General features: G+C 42.2%; 1 protein-coding gene across 1 annotated transcript in view; it reads right to left on the bottom strand.

The window, feature by feature from the left end:
• SELENOI (selenoprotein I) overlaps positions 1–23,411 on the bottom strand; it is a 39,633-nt gene extending 16,222 nt beyond the window's left edge. The window contains exons 1-4 of the mRNA XM_082642317.1: positions 23,230–23,411; positions 4,707–4,775; positions 4,128–4,236; positions 1,893–1,967 (exon numbers count right to left, since the gene is read on the bottom strand). Coding sequence (XP_082498443.1) covers positions 1,893–1,967; positions 4,128–4,236; positions 4,707–4,775; positions 23,230–23,286 — 310 coding nt within the window. The 5' untranslated portion in view covers positions 23,287–23,411. The remainder of the gene's footprint in view (positions 1–1,892; positions 1,968–4,127; positions 4,237–4,706; positions 4,776–23,229) is intronic.
• Between the last annotated feature and the right edge of the window lie 952 nt (positions 23,412–24,363).

Raw genomic sequence — 24,363 nt, 5'->3', positions numbered from 1 at the left:
CCTTGGGACTTCCCTGGTGGTGCAGTGGTTAGGAATCCGCCTGCCAGTGCAGGGGACACAGGTTCGAGCCCTGGTCCCAGAGGATCCCACATGCCATGGAGCAACTAAGCCCGTGCGCCTCAACTACTGAGCCCATGTGCCATAACTGCTGAAGCCCACGTGCTTAGGGGCTGTGCTCCGCAACAAGAGAAGCCACTGCAATGAGAAGCCCGTGCACCGCAACGGAGAGTAGCCCCCGCTCGCCGCAACTAGAGAAAGCCCGCACGCAGCAACAAAGGCCCAGTGCAGCCAAAGATTTAAAAAATAAATTAATTGAAAAAAAAAAGAGAAGCCACCTCAGTGAGAAGCCCACGCACCGCAACAAAGACCAACACAGCCAATAAATTAAAAAAAAAAAAAAAAAAAGACTCTTATGACATGCTGTTAAAAGCCAGAGCACACAGGCCACCCTCTCCTTTTCTCTATTCCTCCTGCAGTCCTTGGCAACCAAATCCTACAGCAAAAAAAAATTTTTTTTTTTTTGGCCACACCGCACGGCATGTGGGATCTTAGTTCCCGTGCCCGCTGCAGTGGAAGCGCGGAGTCTCAACCACTGGACCTCCAGGGAAGTCCCATTAAAACCAACTCATCTTTAATAACAAATGCACAAAAGCCTCTGTCTAAATGTAGATCTTTTAACTAAGTTTTTGCCTAATTCTTCTTGATTTCATTCTCTTCCTTCCCCAAACTCTTGCAGCTCTGGTCATCCACCACGTCAGCATTTAATTCTGTACCAAATTACCCTGGTTTTATGAATACAAGTCATTTTTATCTGAAGAGACCTAAGCAACTTTAAGTCAGGGTCTGCTACTTCACATTCATTTAAAAACCACATACTGAGTACCTCCTATGGAGCAGGCACTGTTCTTAACACTGGGTACACAGCGAGCAAGATAAAGTACCCACCCTCAAGGAACTTACATTTTAGAGCAGACAACATACAAGGGGGTCATATGGTTTTAAGTGCTATGGAGAAAAATGAAGCAGGGAAGAATAGGAGAATGCAGGACAAGTCACGCAGATGATCCCAATGAAACGCACCCTGGGCAGAATACACGGTGTAGCCTGGCCCAGTGGACTTCCCTGACCACACCCCCCCACCAAATGAGAATTGATCACGTCTATATTTGTTCTTCCACTATGCTCTATTACAGCATCTCTCTCAGTATTCTGCAGTTATTTGATATGTCAGTACTGCTTTCCAAACTCATGGCAAAAATGATGTCTTATTCCAGGGTTGGGAAATACTTCTCGTAAAGGGCCAAACAGTAAATAGTTTAGGCACTGTGGGCCAAATGGCCTCTGTTACAACTACTCAACTATGTCTCTGCTGCAGGAAAGCAGCCACAGACATGTAAAGGAATGAGCATAGCTGCGTTCCAGTAAAACTTCACTTACAAAAACAGACAAAGGGGCTTCCCTGGTGGCGCAGTGGTTGAGAGTCCGCCTGCAGATGCAGGGGACACGGGTTCGTGCCCCGGTCTGGGAAGATCCCACATGCCGCGGAGCGGCTGAGCCCGTGAGCCATGGCCGCTGGGCCTGCACGTCCGGAGCGTGTGCTCCACAATGGGAGAGGCCACAGCAGTGAGAGGCCCGCGTACCGCAAAAAAAAAACAAAAAACAGACAACAGGCCAGATTTGGCATACAAGTGGTAGTTTGCCAACTCCTACCTTATTCTTTGAATTCCCAGCAAATGACAATATTTTTCACAGAGAAACTCAAGAAAGTATTTATCAAATTGAACAGGATATTAATAAACCCTAGTTAAAATGAATTAAGCATAGGAGAAAATGTTTGGTGGCTATCCTTGCTGACAGTTTCCCCAGCCACTGACTATTTGCCAATTTCTTACCTAGAGTGTAGGCTACGAAGTTGAGGATGCCCACTATAATCCAAACCCAATCAGGTACATGCTTGTGACCTGGTGCTGTAAAGGAAAGCAACACAGATTTTAACACAGTCTAAGTACAACTGTTCTTACCATAGCCCACACTGCCAATGAGAAATGTTTCTATATATTAAGTAGAAGCTGAAGTACCTTACAATATATTTCGAATGCAGAACTAGGTAAATATTGAATGTATCAGCAAACTCTGACAAAACCAAAGTAACTGCCCAACCCCTCATAAACAATAGGCATTTATTTTGAGCTTTAATCGTAATTCAAGACTGACTATCTTCACTTGAAAATTACTTATGTGCCTAGAATGAAAAATAATGTTTTTGGAATTCAAAAAATGCTCGTGTTTAATCTGATCCTTGTTGTTTATGATTATACTACAAACATGTTATTAAGCTTTCAACCTATACTCTCTCACTAAATTATTAATTAGCTGAATAAAAGACCTTTTGATTTGTGTATAGGTAAATTACCTCAACTGGATGATCCTGGCAACAAAATCGTTCTGAAATGTCTAGACCTCACTTTTCCCCCCCCTAAGATAAAACAAGTGAGATGCAGGTCTGGGTTCTAGTCCTGGCTCTGTGACCAACGAGCAGTGTGGCCCTGAATATACCATTTAACCTTCCTGTTTTCCATTTCCCAAATATACTGGGACTAGATGGTTAATCTGGGCCTTCAAGTTGTATGACTTGGAGAAATACATATAATATTTACGTATTTTTAGTTCTCTTAGTAACTAAGTAAATAGTCTTATTTAGTCAGAGAAAATACTATTTCTAGTTTCAAAGATAAACTTTTGAGGCTGTTCTGAGGATTAAAATACAATTTAAAAAACCCCCACAATATCAAAACCATGCTTAATGAAATTTAAGCATGGTAACGGTAATGATCTTCAATTACCATTTTATTACATATACAGAAGCTATGGCTAAAATTTTCAGTTGATAAAGTCAGGCATAGGTAGAGTTTCAATATTCATAATTCCTATAATATCAAAAGTCATTAAGTGTTTGAAACTCCAAATTCTCCTACAAAAACAATGTTGTCGGTGATTGTTAATTTCTCTAGGTCAGTGCACAAACGTCTGCTGAACCCACAACACAGATGAATTATAGCAGCGGTCCCCAACCTTTTTGGCACCAGGGACCGGTTTCATGGAAGACAATTTTTCCATGGATGGGGGAGGGGGGGCAGTGCTGGTGTTTCAGGCGGTTAATGCAGGCGAGGGCAAGCGGCAGATGAAGCTTCGCTTGCCCGACCCTTGCTCACCTCCTGCTGTGCAGCCCGGTGGCTAACAGGCTGAGGACCGGTACCGGTCCGCGGCCCAGGGGTTGGGGACCCCGGAATTATAGTACTAAAACTCCTGACTACATCATTTATAAGTATTCTTATTGGAAAATATCTTCTAGCTTAGAATGCAAAAACTACTCATCTACCTCCATCTTTCTATTCCTCTCAACTCCATCCACCAGCTGAGCAATAAGAATAAACTGTTTCCCACATATCCCCCCTCATCCCAGATGTGCTCCAGATTTTCTTGTCCAGCCGGTGCAGAAGCTGGGGTGTGGGAGGAAGTAAGATGGCAGTGGGTCTGAAAGAAGACGTTGGGAATAAGCTGAAAACTGCCTCCAAAGGTGCATTTTGCCTCCCGTCCTCAGTAAGGGCCCAGACTTCCGTCAATAAATATCTAAGGTCTAACAACCATTTTCAGAGGAAACTGGGAGTTATTAAAGGTACGTACAAGTGCTGAGCAGAGGAAAGAGAGATCACATTGCCTTTAGAAAAGGGGGATTTTTATTCCATACCTAGAAAAGGGGAAGGGATATTTCTGGAACTGGTAGGTATGCTGGGCCTTGCTTATACTCATTTTCAGGCAAAACTTCAGAGTCCTAATTTTCCGTCTTCTTATAAATCCCATTACTCCTTATTTACAAAAACCTCATTGCTTTTTAGACAGCATATCTAAATTCAATAGCCAAATTGGTTTCTAGAACTTATTAGAAACATACATAACAGATTGTGAAAACACAACTTAACTTTTACACCCAATTCTAACATTTTACAAACCTTCTAATATTCAAAACTTTTCAGAAATGCAAGCATCTTAATAGAATCAAAAAATAACCATATCTCATTTTTTGCTATTTAGACATTTAAGATTTTATATTAAAGTAATAATCTTACCTGAAGCATAAAAGTCAGGATCAAAGTATGCCATAAGCAGAAAATTGAACACAACCAGCAGAAAGCCAGAAAAGGTTATCAGATTTGGAGCCAGCCAAGTAGGAAATACCTATTTTTTTCAAAATAATTACAAAATAATTACAAAATAATTAAAGTAGAGAAATCTCTCTGTCCACTACATACCACAACATGCAAATTTGTCAAAACAAAAACTATAAATTTGAAAGACCATATATACAGGAATTATATATATCAAATTATAAACCATAATCAGTTAATAGAAATCTATTTTCTATATTTTAAATAATTCTATAATCAACAAACTTTTATAATCATAACATTATATTTATTTTAGAAAAATTTAAGAAGCATTTTATAAATATGATAGATCTAGAGTATAAGCTTATACTTCAACGATGAGATAAAGCAAAAGGTATGTGACTAAAGGAAAGGAGGATGGGAGAGACAGGTTCTCTAAACGTCTTATTGAACTGACAGTTGGTCTGTAATACTCCATAAAATAGTTTAAAATATTTAAAACTTACTAAAACCTAAGTACATGCTTATTAATCATCATACCTTTACTACAGTGTTCCAAAATGGATGCATGATATACAGCGAGAGCGGATTGGTATCCACAGCACTGTACTGTTAAGAAATGAAAAAAAATATTCAGAGTTAATCCTTGCATACCAGCGAGTATTTAGAACAATATTTCTCAAATGAAAATAATAGTACAGGGACTTCCCTGGTGGTGCAGTGGTTAAGAATCCTCCTGCCAATGCAGGCAACATGGGCTCGATCCCTGGTCCAGGAAGATCCCACGTGCCGCGGAGCAACTAAGCCCGTGCGCCACAACTACTGAGCCTACGTTCTAGAACCCGTGCACCCCAACTACTGAAGCCCGCACACCTAGAGCCTGTGCTCCACAACAAGAGCCACCGCAGTGAGAAGCAGCGCACCGCGACAAAGAGCAGCCCCCGCTCACCGCAACTAGAGAAAGCCCGCGTGGAGCAATGAAGACCCAACGCAGCCAAAAATATATAAATTTTTTTTAAAAAGAAAATAATAGTAAAAAAAAATCTAGAGAATATATCTAGTTATACAATGTCCTCTTCTAAATAACAGAACTGGAGAAGCAATATGAATGGGGCCAAGATGGCCAAGCACAGCCAGACAACTTTTTACTCAGATCAACTTTTATAATATTACAATGTTGCAGCAAAAAATTTGATATTGCTTTCAAGTGCTCACCTATTTGCAGGATAATGAGCACACTGTGTGCATTCACACACTGACTTTCTCAACCTCCTTCATCCCTCTCAACTAATGGGAATCTAGCTGTTTTACCCTTGACACCATTACTAATGCACTTATTAATGGTACAACCTTGGGTGAGTTACTTAACCTCTCTGTCTTAGTTGCTTCACCTGTAAAATGAGGATCACAGCCTTTACCTCAAAGGATTGCCATAAGGATTAGATAAACTGATAATATACAGGAAGTGCTTAGAGCAGTACCTAGCCCACAGTTAGTGTTATATAAGCATTAGGTACCATTACTGTGTTTTGAGCACCAAAGGAATGACAGATCCCTTTACAGCTGGAAAATGGATTGCTTAAGTAAGCAAAGGAAGAAAACAACAGGTTAGGGTGTTCAAAATGTACTCCCCAATTGTTGAGCTATTTAGTAAAACTTCAAAGAAAATTTTAACAAAGTATCTGTATGTAATTATGTAATACTTTAAGAGTCATGTTGATGACTTATTCATCAGAGACACAAACACACACACAAACACACACACACTGGAGTGCCTGGCACGTAGGAAGCATCCACTAGGGGTGGGGAAGAAGGGATACAAAATGGGTAAGGGACAACTTAATTCTCACCCTCAGGGAGTGGGAATATTACCTAATTCAACAAACTGTCATTTAAAAGACGTCACACTAGTCAAATGCCTGAAAAAAGTTTCAACTGTGCTTTATATTTGTTTAGCATGAATATATTGGGGTGGCCAAAAAGTTCGTTCGGGTTTTTCCGTTAAGGCCAACCCAAAAAATAAGTAGTAAGTATCTGAGCAACTGATTTTTTTTTTTTTTTTTTTTTTTTTTTGCGGTACGCAGGCCTCTCACTGTCGTGGCCTCTCCCGTTGCGGAGCACAGGCTCCGGACGCACAGGCTCAGCGGCCATGGCTCACGGGCCCAGCCGCTCCGCAGTATGTGGGATCTTCCTGGACCGGGGCACGAACCCGTGTCCCCTGCATCGGCAGGCAGACTCCCAACCACTGCGCCACCAGGGAAGCCCGAGCAACCGATTTTTTTAAAAATCATAATTAAAGATCAATATTTCTTCCTGAATGTTTTATGGATATGCAAGAAATATTCCTCATCAGTGTTTCAAGATTTAAAAGTGTGATGGAGCAAAAAAGTAAATAAATAGAAATAATTTAAAATACTGCTAGCAAAGAGAGTTAGCTAGTAAGTCACATGTTTACTCAACAGAATCCATGGCTGAGCGCCTCCATTTCTCCAACTCATTCTGATGAAATGCGATATCCTGGACAAAATATCTGAGACAGACAGTGGGAAGAAAATGGTGAAGGAGAACACTGGCCAGAGTGAGAAGCTCTGCAGCTGCATCCAGACTCTCAGCTGGAGCCTACTTAAATGAGTATTACTGTTCTCGCTAAAATCAACTTCTACGTGCATGGTTCTCTACAGCCAGCAAAGCTTTTCCGCATAACAGATACCATGACACCTGAACCTCTGCAGAATGAAGGAGTCCCCAACTGATAGGACTGCCTGAATTTAAGTTTTCAGACCTGAGGACATGCAACCAATATGAACCCTGAAAAGCTGCCAATGACAAGGCGGGAGGGCCATGGCCTCCTCCATTTCACCAAAGTACGAACCCAGACCCACATGACATAGCCAGCAGGTCAGATAAACTGGAAAACCACACATTTCAAGTCCACCATCTACTGCAAAGTACAAAAGTTGTAAGAAGTCCAAATCAGAAGAAAACAATTTAAGACATCACACGAATAGTTAATACGATGTACAAAGTACAATGCTCTTAATTCAAATGTTTGCTGAATGATTCTCATTCAGCAGCTTTCCATAATTTGAATTTAGATCTAAAAGAAGGTCATTTACTCATGGTATTTTGATTTGAAAAGCTCCTCTTTTTAAATTCTGAAGATTTTTCTCTTTTTTAAATCTCATTATTTCCACTATTATAACATTTCACTTTTTTTTTTTTTTTTGGCTGTGTTGGGTCTTCCTTGCCGCACGCGGGCTTTCTCTAGCTGCAGCAAGCTGGGGCTACTCTTCGTTGTGGTGCACAGGCTTCTCATTGCAGTGGCTTCTCTTGTTGCAAAGTACAGGCTCTAGGCGCGTGGGCTTCAATAGTTGTGGCTCGCAGGCTCTAAAGCACAGGCTTAGTAGTTGTGGTGCATGGGCTTAGTTGCTCCACGGCATGTGGGGTCTTCCTGGACCAGGGATCGAACCCGTGTCTCCTGCATTGGCAGGCAGATTCTTAACCCCTGCGCAACCAGGGAAGTCCCCAAATTCTGAAGTTTTAACTCTAAATTTCTATTTCAGGAGACCAGTAGAAGTATGAAAAGATTATAGTACTCAATAAAAAAAGGTCAGTTTGCCTAACTGCATTTTTTACACTTAATAATAGTAGCAGATAAGCTCAAGTATAACAAGGAAATCTAATATGAGATTACAAAAGGTAGCAAACAGTAAACCTAAAGAGCACTCTGTGCTCTAGCCTTACACACTTGAGTATTTTTCAAGGTCACATATCACTTGGTATAAACAAAGAAACTTGAAACTGTCTTGTGAATCAATAGGAGGAAAGAAGAATGAGTCACACCTTCCACATGCCTGAAAAAATAAGTAAAATGTAACCTTTTAAAGGAGCTAAACTAGATTGAGTTAATGCCTGTTAAATATATTATTTTCTATTGGAATGATGTTTTGGTATATACCAGAATATCTGAACAAGGTAATAATCCCGTTTAAGGCCTGCAGGACTTGCTTGATCTACAATCTGTTGGGCCACACTAATCCAGTGCCCTGGAGAAAGGCTTGAGAACCACAACCTGAGTTTGAGAATCATTCCAAGGCAAAATCTCAGAACCACAAGAGTTCAGGAGATATCTAGTTCTCACGTGCCTACCCCTCACCTATGTGAATAGGTAAAACAGTCATCTGGTCTCTTTATTTTTTTCTTTAATTTATTTAATTTATTTATTTTTGGCTGCGTTGGGTCTTCATTGCTATGTGCGGGGCTTTCTCTAGTTGCGGCGAGTGGGGGCTACTCTTCATTGTGGTGCGCGGGCTTCTCACTGCGGTGGCTTCTCTTGTTGCGGAGCATGGGCTCTAGGCGCGTGGGCTCAGTAGTTGTGGCACACAGGCTTCAGTAGTTGTGGCTCACGGGCTCTAGAGCGCAGGCCAGCAGTTGTGGCGCACGGGCTTAGTTGCTCTGCGGAATGTGGGATCTTCCCGGACCAGGGCTCGAACCCGTGTCGCCTGCATTGGCAGGCGGATTCTTAACCACTGCGCCACCAGGGAAGTTCCTGGCCTCTTTTATTTATTTATTTTTTAATTTTTGGCTGCGCTGCGCAGCATGTGGATCTTAGTTCCCCAACCAGGGATCAAACCAGCGTGACCTGCAGTAGAAGCGTGGAGTCCCAACCACTGGACCGCCAGGGAAGTCCCTGGCCTCTTTTTAAATGCCTCTGGTTACCAAAAAACTCATTACTTCTAGAAATAGCCCAATCCAATGTTAAAACAACTTTTCTAATGCTAACAAAATCCTCCCCTTGCCCCATATTTCCTATCATGTTTTCAATTTCCCTAACAAAGCTAAGCAGACAAAGGTCCAATTTTTTTCCAAACAATAATGCTTCAAACATTTGAAGATGGCTCTCCCTGTCACATCTAAATCTTCTCTTCACCTGGTTAAAAAATCTCATGTTCCTTTTGCTGTTACTCTCTTGCCAAAGTTTCACTCTCTTCATCATCTAGGTCTAATTCTCTAGACCAGAGGTTGGAAAGCTTTTTCTGGAAAATGCCAGAGAGCAAATATTTTAGGCTTTGCAGGCCAAATGGTCTCTGTAACAATACCCAAAACTGCCACTGAAGCAGAAAGAAGTCGCAGAAAATAAGAAAACAAAGAGGCGTGCTGTGTTCCAATAAAACTTTATTCACAAAACAGGTGTACAGGGGCTTCAGTCTGACAACCAGTGCTCCAGACAATCCATTTTGTTGTTAAACCAAAATAAAAGTGTGATCCAGGGTAAAAGGAACATTTCAAGTGGTGCATGAGCACAAAGGAGAACATGACTATAAGGTCTTCTTCCTCAACAACTTATTTCTCTAACAGATGCTCAACACAGTATTAATTTCCTGAGGCAACAAAGTCATACTGCAGATTTACACACACCTTCACAGCCACCTTATCCCCTCAGGCCTTTCTCATACAGACTGCAAAGCCACCTTTCTCTGCGTTAATATGAAGCTGACTGTTGGAAACTAAGTGTAAGACCCTACATTTACCATTTTAACATTTCATCTTGCTAGAGTCCACTCATCTTTCTATCTCCTCCGATCTCCTCAGGGTCAGACTCAGTTATCCAAGGTACCAGCTATGCCCCCCAAACTCTCAGCATGGAAAGCTGTCATGCTAGCAATGCCTCCACATAAGTCTCTGTAAAAATGCTGATCAAGGTAGAACTTCTAAACATTCCCCTCAAGATTGCTATTAATACATTTAGTCATTTTTATTTGGGTACAGAATTCCATACTGTCACCTATGGCAATTAGTCTATGTCACCCACGAGAAAAGATCTTCATAAAGTCTTAGTGAAATCCAGAATTATCTTAGATAATATTCTGTCAAATATTAGAAAGTTTCAAGACTTTTTTTTTTAACTTCAGTACAAGTCAGGAAATAAAGCAGAGTTCATTCTTCATTCATTCATTCAGTAAAGTCAACAAATAATTGTGACTGAGTGCCTACGATTGTGCCAGGCACTGTGCTAGGCCACCAGAAAGAGAATGGTGAACAAGACCAAAAAGTTTCCTACATTCACCAAGTCCAGTCTAGGGTGAGATGGATGCTAAACAAGAAAACAAGTCGTAATCACAAGATGTGATCAATACTGTGAAGGCAATAAACAAGGTGTTGTACCAGAGGACCAGGGGGCTGGGAATGTGCCTAGTCAGGGTGCTCAGAGAAAGCTTTTCAGGGGAGGGGACACTTAAGCTGAGTCCCAGAAGATGAGAAGACAGGTAAAGCATGTACGAGACAGAACAGTGGGTCAAACAAGGGAGACACCACAGAGAACGTGCTGCTGGAGATTCCATTTATATGAAGTTCAAAACCAGACAAAATTAATTTATGGCAAAAAGAGGTCATAATAGCAGTCTGCTGAGAGGGACTAAATAGGGGCCCTCTGAGGTGCTGAAAATAATTCTTTATCATGGTGGTGGTTACATACATATACAAAATTCATCAAATTGTGTACTTAAGATCTGTGCATTTGTATATAATTTATACCTTAAAAAGGAGAAAGAAAGAATATATGTGTGGCAGTGTGCAGTGTGTGTGTGTGTGTGTGTGTGTGTGTGTGTGTGTGTGTGTGTGTGGTTTATAGGTGTTGGGAGGGGGGCGTGCATGCCAAGATGCCCTCTAAGCAGAGAACAAAATGTGGAAGGACCACAGAGTGGAGGGAGGCCAATGGAGCTACAGCGTAGTGAGTGAGCAAGGAAGAGTGGGATGAAATGACACTGGAGACATGGGCAGATACCACCCAAAGGTCCACAGTGAGTTTTATTTTACCATAAGCCCAGTGCATATCCTGATTTATATTATTAAAGGATCCCACTGTTTACAGTGTAGAAAATGGACTGGAGGGGAGCAAAAGTACAAAATAGTTATGAGACTGTTACAGTATACCAGGCAAGAGACGATTACGGGTTAGGCCAGGGGCAGTACGATGACTCTAAATTACTTCCAAAATATGCTATAAAGTGCCCATTTTTGAGAAGGGCATTAGAAATGTGCCTCCTCTTAATTTAAGAAGGAAATTGGCTCTAACAAAAAGAAAACTACGGAAGCACTTCCCTGGACCTAAAAGTATTTCCCTTATACATGTACTTTAAATCCCTTCTATATACTGATAAGAAAACTGACTGAACTGCCACACCCCTGCACTAAATACAGAGTTTTGGAAACTTATTAATTAGACTGAGGTCAGTATCCCGTCTAGTACTAATACAGATGGTAATACTCTAACAACTATCAACAGATGCAGGTTTCCCTTGCTTTGTCTTCTAATCAATATAAGGAGGATAAGTCTCCAACTATCAAATGATTTTTAATTCAAAGCCTGTCTTTACCCATTTGAAATATAAACTTTACACTTATAAAACATATTTTAGTTAACCACGGAAATCCATAAAGTATGGATTGAGTACAAGCTAATAACAGTTTATAAACAGCACTTAGTGTTAATCATTTCAGATGTAAGCAAACTCAAAATGATGTTTCTGACTTTTTTAAATGATTCCCCAAATTCTTGAGTTCCAAATCATCCATGTTTTTAGGAATAAAAGGCAGGATAGTCACAAAGAACCAATTTTAGTTCACAACTGGGTTCACTGTATGAAGTTATTTATTGCTCAGACCAACTTTCCAGACATAATGAAAGAAACACATTATCAACCTTTCTTAAGAACTCAGGAGAGAGAAAGGAAATGTCAACTCTCTTCTCTCCCGCTGCACAGTGAAGCTCAGTGTCTGGTGTGGTATTGGTATGATATGGAGGTCAGTCCCTTGCTGACAGGTCTCATGACTCAACCATGTTTAGGTGTAAGTCTTTACAGGGGCAGGATCCATTGTGGCCAACATGTGCTCTACCACTCCAGGAGCAGAGTTCTTTAGCAACGGCATTCCACGTCCCTGGGCCAGTCACTTAAGCAAAAACCATAAAGCAAAAGATCCCAATTATTAAAAATTGTTATTCACGCAACAAATATCAAGGCAGTCAAAAGAGCTACCTTCGGGCCTCCCTGGTGGCGCAGTGGTTGAGAGTCCGCCTGCCGATGCAGGGGATACGGGTTCGTGCCCCGGTCTGGGAGGATCCCATATGCCGCGGAGCGGCTGGGCCCGTGAGCCATGGCCGCTGGGCCTGCGCATCCGGAGCCTGTGCTCCGCAACGGGAGAGGCCACAACAGTGAGAGGCCCGCATACCGCAAAAAAAAAAAAAAAAAAAAAAAAGAGCTACCTTCACATACAAACGTGGGACTCACTGAGCACTGGTATTTAAAGAAGCAGTTAAGAGAACGGAGAAAGCTTCCCAACCTGATCCTTTCTGCATCTGGCACGTGGTAGGAGTTCAGTAAACATATCTGAATGTTTGCACATATGAATGAATAAATGCATGAACTACTCTGCATGTTTACTTAAATGGCAGTATAGAGTGACTCCATCAGTGATGAGAGGAACTCTTTTCCCCCGGGAACTAGTCTACAGCAACTTTTCACTTCACAAGGGGAAGTTGCTCTTACTCTCCCCCTATTAATAACACCATGTCTACATTTGTATGCTTTATAGTTTCCAAAGTACAATTACATTTGTTCTCTTATTTGATATTGTAAAATAGATAAGGTAGATTATTCCTATTTTACAGATGAAGAAACTATAAAATTCAGGGATTAACAGCTAATGAACAGGAAGGTCTAAACTGTAAATCCTTTATGAATCATCTTGGAACATTTCTGTGAAATGGATCACTTTGCTTTAATCCAGACTACCCCCTCCTGGCTCAAATACAATCACAAGCTACCTAGATCCAATATACTGAAATTGTTATTAACATAGTATCCTCCAATACACATTTTTCTGTCTTCCAATTTGTGGCGGACACATCCTAAGGTAATCCCCAGTGAGTCAAGCCCTTGTATAATCAATCCCCTCCTACTGATGGTTCAGTCATTCCCCTGAGGGTGGAACCTGTAACTTGCTTCTAAGGAACAGAATATAGTGAAGGTGATCGATGTCACTGCCTTGACTGAGAGAACATTACATGGCAAAGGTGATGAGATGTCCCTTCCACGATATAGTTCATTACCTAAGACTCCATCTTAACAGTTTGGAGAAGAGTCTCCCATTGACCTTGAAGAAGCAAACAGCAACGTTATGAACTGCCTATGGTGAAGGCCATGTGGCCAGAAAAGTGGGCAACTACTAGGAGCCGAGCGCCTCAGCCCTGCAACTGGAAAGAACTGAGTTCTGCCAACAACCACACGAGCCTGGATGAGGACCCCAAACTCCAGATGGGAGCACAGCCCAGGTGACACCTTCACTGCAGGCTGGAGAGACCTCAAGCAGAGGAGCCAGGTAACTGGTGCCCTGACGCACAGAAACTGTGAGACAATAAATGTGTGTTGTTTTATGCACCAAGTCTGTGGTAATTTGTTATCCAGCGATAGAAAACTAATATCCAATACTGAAAGCACTGCAGCATCCTCTTTTCTAGTAAGAGATACCTTGAGGCGCCTATCCACAAAATCAAGACTACCTGATACTTGAGAGCTAATATATGAACATTACGGTAATATAGCTTCTTACTCCTTTACATTCGTTTCTTGGTTTTATTAACTGCTCTTCAATATAATGGAATATTTCTCTGATGAGGTGCTTCTCAAAATGTAGTTGCCAAACTGAGTGCAAATTCTTGGGCCCTACCCTAAATATACAGAATCAGACAGCCTGGGGGTAGGGCCCAGCAATCTGTCTTTTAACAAACGCCCCAGTTGATTCTGAGGCACCCTCAAGTCTGAGGGCCACTGCTCTGGTGAAAACAAATGTGAATGACACTCCTGCAAATTCCTCAGCTGAAGGAAAAGCCACACGATCAGCTTAGTGGTCAACACCTAAACCTCCTGATGGCAACTTCAAATACGGCACTGTGAGCAAGAGACAAGGTATAATAAAATTCAGCAGGTACTCACTAAATGCAAGGCACTGTGCTAGTAATAATCTACCAAGAAAGAAAAACACCAAATCGAACTGAAAATGAAAAAGGGGGGGGGCATTACATTAACCCTAAGCCAGAAATTTAAAGTTTCTTAAAGTACTTTTTAATCAATACAAGACTTTATGAACTACACCCACAGAGAACATGACTCAGTGGACAAGGAGATCCCACTTCCGTGAATACTGTCATTTATATCTGCTAACGAGTCAGAGGAGAGAAGGTGGTGAGAGACGACTGGAGAAGAGCTAGAGCAGTAAGACAAGAACAAGCATGTCCTGAGGACAGACGTTTGCTTGCTAGGCTTAAACAACATATAATAAACTAACGAGAGATGAGAGGATAAGACAAAAGGAGGGGTCATTTAGTGAAGGCACTTGAAATCCTTGCTGAGGAATCTCGGCATCAAACACATGATAAATATGTGGGAGGTACTGCAGATTCATAAATAGGGAAGTGGTATTTGAAAAAACTTACTTACTCTCCCTTTGCTGAAACATCCTTTCTCTTGGTATAACCTCCCTGGGTGTGAGTATGTGTGTATATGTTATATGACAGTTAATGTTCACAAGCAGAGAAGCACTAATGTCAAGTTTTATTTTTTATTTACTTAACACTAACACATCACTAAGTGCCAGGCACTTTACAAATATTAACTCATTCAATTTTGACAATGATCCTATGAGGCAGGTACTACCCCATTTCACAGATGAGGAAAGCTGGTTAGAGAGACTAAGTTATGCTCAAGATCGCAAAGCTAGGATGTGGCTTCTATTTAACTCAGTATCAGTCCCAAAGCTAATTAGTTAATCAAAAGCCATTTACCGCAATTAGAGCTAATAGTGAATGAAATGTTAATAGTCAACTAAATATAAGACTAGCAAATACAAGCCCACTTGTCCCTACGAATAATTTAAAACTGGGGGAAGAGAAAACAAAGTCAGTTCTTCCTTTTTCACTGTACATTTTCCCCATCTGTAGACATTAGCATAAACCCAATTAAGCATGTCACTGAAAGTCCTTATTCTAATGTTTATATCTTTTGCACAAAACACCCAGTAACTACAAAGCAGAGTTTATACGTCATTCTTAGAATTGAAAGGCAACATAGCATGAAGAACGTGGACTCTGGACACAGAATGCCTGGGTTCAAATCTCAGCTGTGGGACCTTGAGCAAATTACTTAAACACTGTGTCTCAGTAAAACGGGGAAAATAATAGTACCTCTACCTCACAAAGCCCTTGTGAATATTAAATGAGACAATATATGTAAAGCACTTAAGGAAAGCCTGGCATATAGTAAATGCTACATAAATGTTTGCCATCATTATCATGATCACTATTGGGTATTTACAGTGACATTTCTCTTGCCATTGCAACTTCCCCTCATTGAGCTCATCAGGCTCAGCCTGGTCCCTCACACACCTTCCACTTCCTTGTGCCTCTAATTTAGCATGGTCCTCCCAGGCTCTGTGCCTTGGTTCCCATCAGACTCTCTGATTGAAACATCTTTCCCCTCTCTCCCTTATGTGCTGGGCAAATTCTTATTCAGCAGAGAAGTTCTTGACATTTAAGCATTACAGCAGTTACAAAAGCAAGCCATCAGCAGTGAACTGATATTTCAGAAAGCAGTTTAAGAACCAATTCGTTTCTTCCAAATAGTACCTAGAATTGGAGTAACCTTCTACCTAACAATCTCTCTCTCTCTCTCACTCTGCAGAAGTTTCCCATCCATTTTTCTCTCACTCCTTCTGAAAGATTCCTCTGTCTGCCAACTGCAAAATTAATTCTATGAGACATTTGTAAATCTATATCTAAGACGACTAAAATACTTTTCAAGCCTTACTAATGTACTTACAAGTGGGAGAGGCCAGTTTCCCACATCTACTTAAGGAGACCAAGGCACAACTAAAGATAAGTTATGCTTGAGTTAACTGTAACATATCTAGCTAATGCCATAATCAACACATTATATCGTAGTCGGCCTGCAGTCATAACAAGTGAAAATCAAAAGATCAGGAATTTCTCATGTTTCCCCTGTGACTCTGGAGGAAAAGTGTTCTAGTCTTTGAAATCATTACAGAAACAGTCCTCTAATGGGGGACATTTCATCCACAAAGGATATTTCTCTAGAACATGAAATTTTCTTTGTTTTAATTCCAAGTCCAAAAACCACACCTTCCAAGAGAAGTCTACCCCATGGTCCTGTCCAAGAGAAGTGCCCTGTGCAAAAGATTACTGTTATTCTGCCAGATTCAGCATCATTCATCATTTAAATTATAATTTTTCTTCTGTTCTGTAAGGACCAATCTCGTATGAGTTAGGTTGCTGATGAGATATTAATAAAATACCTCCTCACTGAAATATCAAGAGGATTAACTCTTAGACTCAGCAAATGCTGGGTGCCATTATTACCAAAGAGTTAATGCTTCACAAAACCCCTACCTCAGGGACTGCTGCCTCTATCCGCCCAATCATCCTCCTAGAACCTGACTCATCCCAGACTCCTCCACATCTTTTACCTTCACCCCTTCCAGCTAGTCAGTTACTGCGTTCTGTCAATTTAAAATCTTAAATCAAGGATCACAATCAAATGTACATAGGGATCAGGCAGGTAAACTGAACAAAGCAGACATGCGTGGAGCACAGGGACTGGTAGGGAAATGGCACACTAGAGAGCAAATACCTTTTTTTTTTTAACATCTTTATTGGAGTATAATTGCTTTACAATGGTGTGTTAGCTTCTGCTTTATAACAAAGTGAATCAGTTATACATATACATATGTTCCCATATCTCTTCCCTCTTGCGTCTCCCTCCCTCCCACCCTCCCTATCCCACCCCTCTAGGTGGTCACAAACCACTGAGCTGATCTCCCTGTGCTCTGCGGCTGTTTCCCACTAGCTATCTATTTCACGTTTGGTAGTGTATATATGTCCATGCCACTCTCTCACTTTGTCACAGCTTACCCTTCCCCCTCCCCATATCCTCAAGTCCATTCTCTAGTAGGTCTGTGTCTTTATTCCCCTAGGTTCTTACCCCTAGGTTCTTCATGACCTTTTTTTTTCCCCTTAGATTCTATATATATGTGTTAGCATACGGTATTTGTTTTTCTCTTTCTGACTTACCTCACTCTGTATGACAGACTCTAGGTCCATCCACCTCAGTACAAATAACTCAATTTCGTTTCTTTTATGGCTGAGTAATATTCCATTGTATATACGTGCCACATCTTCTTTACCCATTCATCTGTTGGTGGACACTTAGGTTGCTTCCATGTCCTGGCTATTGTAAATAGAGCTGCAACGAACATTTTGGTACATGATTCTTTTTTTTTTTTTTTTTTTTGCGGTACACAGGCCTCTCACTGTTGTGGCCTCTCCCGTTGCGGAGCACAGGCTCCGGACGCGCAGGCCCAGCGGCCATGGCTCACGGGCCCAGCCGCTCCGAGGCATGTGGGATCTTCCCGGACTGGGGCATGAGCCCGTGTCCCCTGCATCGGCAGGCTGACTCTCAACCACTGCGCCACCTGGGAAGCCCTACATGACTCTTTTTGAATTATGGTTTTCTCAGGGTATATGCCCAGTAGTGGGATTGCTGGGTCGTATGGTAGTTCTATCTGTAGTTTTTAAAGGAATCTCCATACTGTTCTCCATAGTGGCTGTATCACAAATACTCTTTTTGAAGAGGGCAAGCACTATTCAGCTTCAGGAGATTCTTGTCAGGAAGAAGTTCAGGGCCTATGTTATCCATTATTTTAGTTTTTCAAGAGAATCCAGAAATCTGGGCTTTTATGGGGAAGATACTAATTTTTGAAACAAAGTAGGTGTGAGCCAAATTAAATATATCTGCTGGCCAAATTCAGTGGGCAGGTTAACCAGTTTTGACCTCCTTTAGATTCCCATCTCCCCTTCTATCCCCACTGCTTTGATTCAAGCCTTCCTCATTTCTGACCCAGTTTTATCTGGGAGGATCCTAAAAGATCTCCAGATCACCCCTACCTCCCTTGCTCTCCATTCATTTTCTAGTTGCCAGGGTGAGCTTCCTAAAATTAAAATCTGATCCTGTTTAAAATTTGTAAGTGGCTCCCCAAATCTATAGCATTACCATGTACCTAAGAACTACCTGAGGTATGTGTCTAACATGAATATCACAGCGACCTACCCGATCTGAACCTCCCAAAATGGACCTAGAAATTGGCTAAACACTTTCCCCAGGTGATTCTAATGCCAATAGTCCTTGGACCACAGAAACAATGATCTACAGGGTAAAATCCAGAAATCCTTTACATCAAATCATCCCCCTCTGAGGGGGCCCCGCCTCCCTCTCCAGTCTCTTCTCTTGACACTCCACCACTAAGCCCCAACACCTAACATCTTATGGTTCCCAGAAAATACTCTCAGGCCTCAACCTCTGTGCACTCACCCCACTGCTCTCCAGTTCTGGGATGCCTTTTCTCCCCTCTTCACCTGGTAAGAACTGAGGCCTACTCAGCTTCATCCTCTAGACTGAGCTCTGCCTTCCCCTCCATCCCCTCTCTGAAGCCTTTCTCAGCTTTAACCCTTACTCCCTGGAGCTGCTTCCTTCTCTCCCACAGCACCCAACACTTACCTAACTGTACTTATTAACTATTTATATCTGTTTAGTTCCTTGCCCATATGCCACCAAACTGAGTTCCTTGAAGTCAGGAATTCTAGCTTAGCTTAATTTTGCAGCCCCAGTGCCATGTCTGACCCAGAGCAGGCCCTCAATAAATGCTTACTGAATAAACAAAATCAAACTGCATGAACCAGTAAGGGTGCAGGCCAGATTCCAGTTCTTTAGCATTACCATCAAGATATATGCAGCCTCTCCTTCCCACCTAAATTCACAATTATCACAATTCCTGTAATCAGGCTATTGTTGACAGTCAAGTTAACTAACTACCATAATAGCAGAAACCAATTCATCATAAAATTATATTCTTGAACCCAAACAAGATATTGCACAGAACACTTCCTCTCTGAAGCAAAATGATATGATACAATTTGAAACTAGCTGCTACACTATCAATTAAAACCAAGCCTTCCTTAGGTCAGATTAGGTATACCACAATAGAAGTTTCACCCTTAGATAAGTGGGAAAATCCCTCAACTAAAGACAGGATAAGAGAGAAGGAATGATAAGCCTCATGAGAGTGAAATCCCTCAACATAACTGTCTGCAGGTACATTAATAAGCAACAGAGAACAATGGTGGTTAAACTTTCGACATCTTCACATTCAAAATACAAAAGTATCCTTCCAATTTCCAGGAGATGCACAGCTCCATTTTACCATACTTCCAAAATGGTTTTTATTCTTTTACACTTGCATTCCTTCAACAAATATTTGTCAAATGCCTACTCTGTTCATGTGCCAGACCTTGGTCACATTGAACAAGAGAGCTGTAGGATGTGCCCTCCCAGAGCTCATATCCTAACAGAGAGGGCACTCAACTAATTATTCAACTGTTTGATAAGGCTGGGGTAACACAATGAAGAACACAAGTGTTTAGAGAGCATATAACACAGAATCCATCCCATGCTTTCTTCTATACTCAAAATCAACTGTCTTAACAGTTTCTTACTACAGAAAGCTAATTACTACGCTATGTGTGCGCTCCTTTCAGGAGTTATTCTGAATAATCGCCAGGTTTCCAACTGTAGCTCCTCAGATGTACCTCTAGGGAAGATAAAGAAATTAAACTGGTTCAAAAGTAATTTTTCCACCAGCTGCTTTTATAGTACCAATTTTTCTCTACAACTCTTTGTTTTAATATACAGGGTCACATCAGGGAATAAAAATCTCTTTTGAGTGTTTTGGGTCTTTACCCATTTATGGGATGATCTTCCTCAAAAGCTGTTTTAATGCGATAAGCATTTACAAAGCACTCACTGTCGAAGCCCACATAATGGGAATGGGTGATCTTCAGGAAGAAAAGGTCTCTAGGTGCAATTCATGTTCCAGTTAAACTGACCACACAGACTTTTTTCCTTTGGACCTTTGGATTCATATTTTTTTTAATATGAACACAGTACTGAGTAAAGAACCTTCTACTAGAAGAACTTAAGGTTATAAATTTGTGCCACACACCCCCACCCCCAGTTTTTTAAAGGAAGCCTCATTATAACTAAAATAACATCAATAAACTACGTTTTAGTGAACACTGGATGATGGTTAAATTGACCTTTGTTTTCCAAGATGATAGGAAATCTGCTGTCAGACACAGGAAGTGAGTCAGATCACGGAAGAGGGAAAAATAGGAACGGAAAAATCACCCTAAAATTTTCTGTAAATTAGGACACCTATCTAGTCAGAAATATAAATCTAGGAAAGACAGCTTATATATATATATATAAAAAGGAAGATTCCCTATTACAGACACTGCTGCAAATGAAACAGCTAGTCTATTGGCACCTACCAGAAAGCCAGATCCTAGTAAGGAAGAAAAAGTTTTGTATGTCAATATTTACAGTGCAGAAGAGGTAACAGAAAGGTGGTAGAGCTTAAGGGAAAACAAGAGGTATCTAGGTTAATAACCTTCTTTAGTGAAAGCTCTGCATTGGGTTAAATTTCGACTTAAAATTTTCAGACAAGTCAGCACCTCAGTTCAAAAAGGTATGGCACAATATTGCTTGAAAGCAGAGGAATGTACTATGTGACCTTATAAGGTCCCTTACAGTTATTCCAATTCCAGTTTGACAAGATCCACTATGACTCTTCTCAGTTATTCATTCATTCCACAAATGTTTACTGCATGCCTATGCACAGAAGTACTGTTGCTCAGGTCATGGTGATCCATAAGACAAGTCTAACCACTTGGGTACCGCGCTCTAATGGGGAGACACCTAAAGAACTAATTCCATCAAGGAGCAGAGGGTACTGTGAGAGCACACTTAAGGGGAATGAGATACTTAGGGAATGCTTCTCTGAGGAATATTTAAGATGTGAAGATGAACATAAACGGGGAGCTACATTCTTGGCAGACATAACAACATTACTTGAAGGTCTGAAAAAAAGGGGACGAGGGAGACGGCTGCTAATGTTGGGAGGGGTAGACAGTGAGTGGCATGACGTGAAGCTGATGACACAGACAAGGGCCAGCTCATTCAGAGCCATGCAGATCATGTTCTGGATTTTTGGACTTCATTCCAAGAGCAAAGGGAAGACAATGGAGGATTTTAAGCAAAGGAGTGATGTGACCAGATGCACATTTTTTTAAAAGATCACTACGAAGCATAGAGAAAGAACTGGAAGGGCAAAAGTGGATGTGCGTAAGCAACCATATCAAGTAGTATTGGATTATAACCCAAAGTATAAAATAAATATACATGAATTCATACTGATATAAATAAATCATTGAATAAATATACATTGGGAAGAAAAGATAAATCTTCCACGCAGAAATCCAAATAAATTATGTCAACGCTCTGCCCTCAAGGAGGTGGAGCGTAACTCTCCACTCCTTAAGTGAGGGCTGCGCATACTGACTTCCTTTCAAAAAGAAGTGTGACAAACACTACCTCAGCAAGGTGATCAAAGTCAACATCAACAGTGATAAGTCATGCCGATGACATGATGACATGTACTCTTCTCACCATGAGAAAGGCACTTCAACCCTGTGGTCTTCCTCCCAAAACCCCATGACCCTTGTCTAATCATGAGAAAAACATCAGACAAATCCCAATTGAGGGACATTCTACACAATACCTGACCAGAACTCCTCAAAACTGTCAAGGTTATCAAAAACAAGAAAAGTCTGAGAAATTGTCATAGCCAAGAGGAGCCTTGAGACGTGATGAGTAAATGTGATGTGGTATTCTGGATGAGATCCCAGAACAGAAAAAGAACATCAGGTGAAAACTATGGAGATCTGAATAAAGTATGCGCATACGTTAATAATAATGTGTAAATATCGGTTCATTAATTGTGACAAACGTACCATAAGATGTTAATAACAGGGAAAACCGGGTGTGGAGTATATGGGAACTCTGTATGTACGATCTTCACAATTTTTCTGTAAATCTATTCTAAAATATTCTAGAACCATTCTAAAATGAAAAGATTAAAGTATATGTGGGGAGAGTGGTAATGGAACCATCTTTCTACTTTAGGCTAAAAATGACAGAACGTACAGGACCTGGTGATTCACCGGCTGGTGGGTGGGGTAGACTCAGTAGTGAAAGCGACACAGGTAGCAAGGACGAAAGGTTACTGCTCAGATGTGGGGCTTGGGCGACTGACTGGACGGGCAGTGGAGTCATTCACTGATAAGGGAGTCGTGGAGGAGAACCGTACGTTAAGGAAAGTGAACAACCAGCATTTACTGGAGGCCCATTATGTACTAGGCGCTTCTCCAATTCTCATAATCACTCTGCACCGTAGAGACTATTATTTGGCCCAAAGCCAAATACAGAAATTAGATTCTGCTATCAGGTTCGGTATCAGGTTTATATGTACTCCAAAGCCCGCGCTCTTTCCACTACACAGTTCCAGTTCCTGCCTGTGCACACGTACTTCACTGGCCGCCCAGGCGCCTCTTTGCTGGGAGTGGAAGCGAGCGCATCAGCAGTTTGGCCCCAGCAGTCACTCTCCCTCCCCGGGCCTCATCTGCCAAATGATTCTCTCCATCTCCGAAGTTGAACGCAAGAGAGCCGAGTAGAAACTTCTTCATTGAAATGAAGACAATTAAGACACCACAGAAGGGAACTGCATCACCTCTCAGGGGACTAAAAATAATAATAATGATGAAGTAAAGAAGCGAAAGGAATTCTCTCGCTCCACTCTCGTCGACCGGTCTCCTAAGGAAAAGGCAATCCCCCGGGAGGGTACCCAGTCGGAGCGGCGGGCCTAGGATGCTCCCACGCTCCCCGACCCCAAAGCCCCAGCACTCGGCAGGACCCACGGAGAAACTCCCGCCAGCCTGCCCGGAGCCACGCGGCACAAGGTGACACGGACCGCGCCGGCTCCTTAGGCGCCTAGGAAAGGCCGGGACCAGCAGGGAGAGTGGCGTCCGCGGGGCCCGCGCTACCTTGTATTTATCAAAGCCGGCCAGCTGCTCCGGGCTCACGTATTCGTAACCAGCCATGACGACGCGAACACTAGCGCCCACTCGGCAGCGACGCTCCACGACGAGATGGGGAAACACGAGCACCACACCGGCTGGGCAAGACTGGGGAGACCTAGGCTGGCAAAGGAGCTGGAAAAGCCGTGCTCCGCCCACCGCGCACGCGTAACCACCCCAGCCACTTCCGCTGCCGCCCAGAGCGCAAGCGCAGCCCCCACTTCTCTCCGCCCACCGAGGGAGTGTAGCTAGCAGGCTCACGCGGTTCCCCCTTCGCGCCGTCGCAGTCCAATCAGCGTAGATCGGGAGCCACTAAGTTCCGCCTTCTAGGATTCCTCGTCGCTTTATTAGCTAGCGTCAAAATTGGTGAGTTGAGGTAAGGCAAGAGGGGAGGTGAAAGGTCAGTTTCCCAGAAGGCCTTGCTTTTCGTCTCTGGGGTGTGCCGGCGGTGATGTGGCGTCTGTGCCTGGGTAGAGATTTGGGGATACCTTTTTAGTCTTGGGGGGTAGGGTGATGCGTGCGAATCAGTTCAGCAGTACCTCAGGAAAGAGGGCTTAGTTCCCCCAAGCCGTGAAGTAAAAGCAGACAAAGCGTCTGTACCCAGCCCGCTTCCAGCTCCTGGCACAGTGCGCTGCACGCAGTAGCTTAGTGAACGTAATTTGCTGTAGAGAAGCCAGTGAGAGGCTTTTTGTAGTCGGTAAAGGGGCGTAAAAGAGCTTTGGAGACAAGCTCCTAGGGACAGCGTTGTTTGTGAACCTTGGACAAACTCTGCTCTATTTATTGCTCTGTTCCAAATGAAGATTGCCAGTGTCTCCTGACCAGATAAAAACACTGATCCCTGAGTCTCTAGGGGTCCTTAAATGCGTTTGCAAGAAGTGCGTTTACGTAACTGGAGACAATTATGGAAAGAACACTAGATCTATGGCTAGTGTGTATCAGTCTAATAATAAATTGAATAATGGTAATAGTTGCTACCATTTATTTTTTTTTCTTTTCTTTTTTTTTTGCGGTACGCGGGCCTCTCACTGTCGTGGTCTCTCCCGTCGCGGAACACAGGCTCCGGACGCGCAGGCTCAGCGGCCATGGCTCACGGGCCCAGCC

This window comes from Mesoplodon mirus (assembly GCF_964341445.2).
Source record: "Mesoplodon mirus genome assembly, chromosome: 14".
Taxonomy (NCBI): Eukaryota; Metazoa; Chordata; class Mammalia; order Artiodactyla; family Ziphiidae; genus Mesoplodon; species Mesoplodon mirus.
Note: the sequence above shows the minus strand (reverse complement) of the source record. Positions and strands in the feature narration are given on the sequence as shown.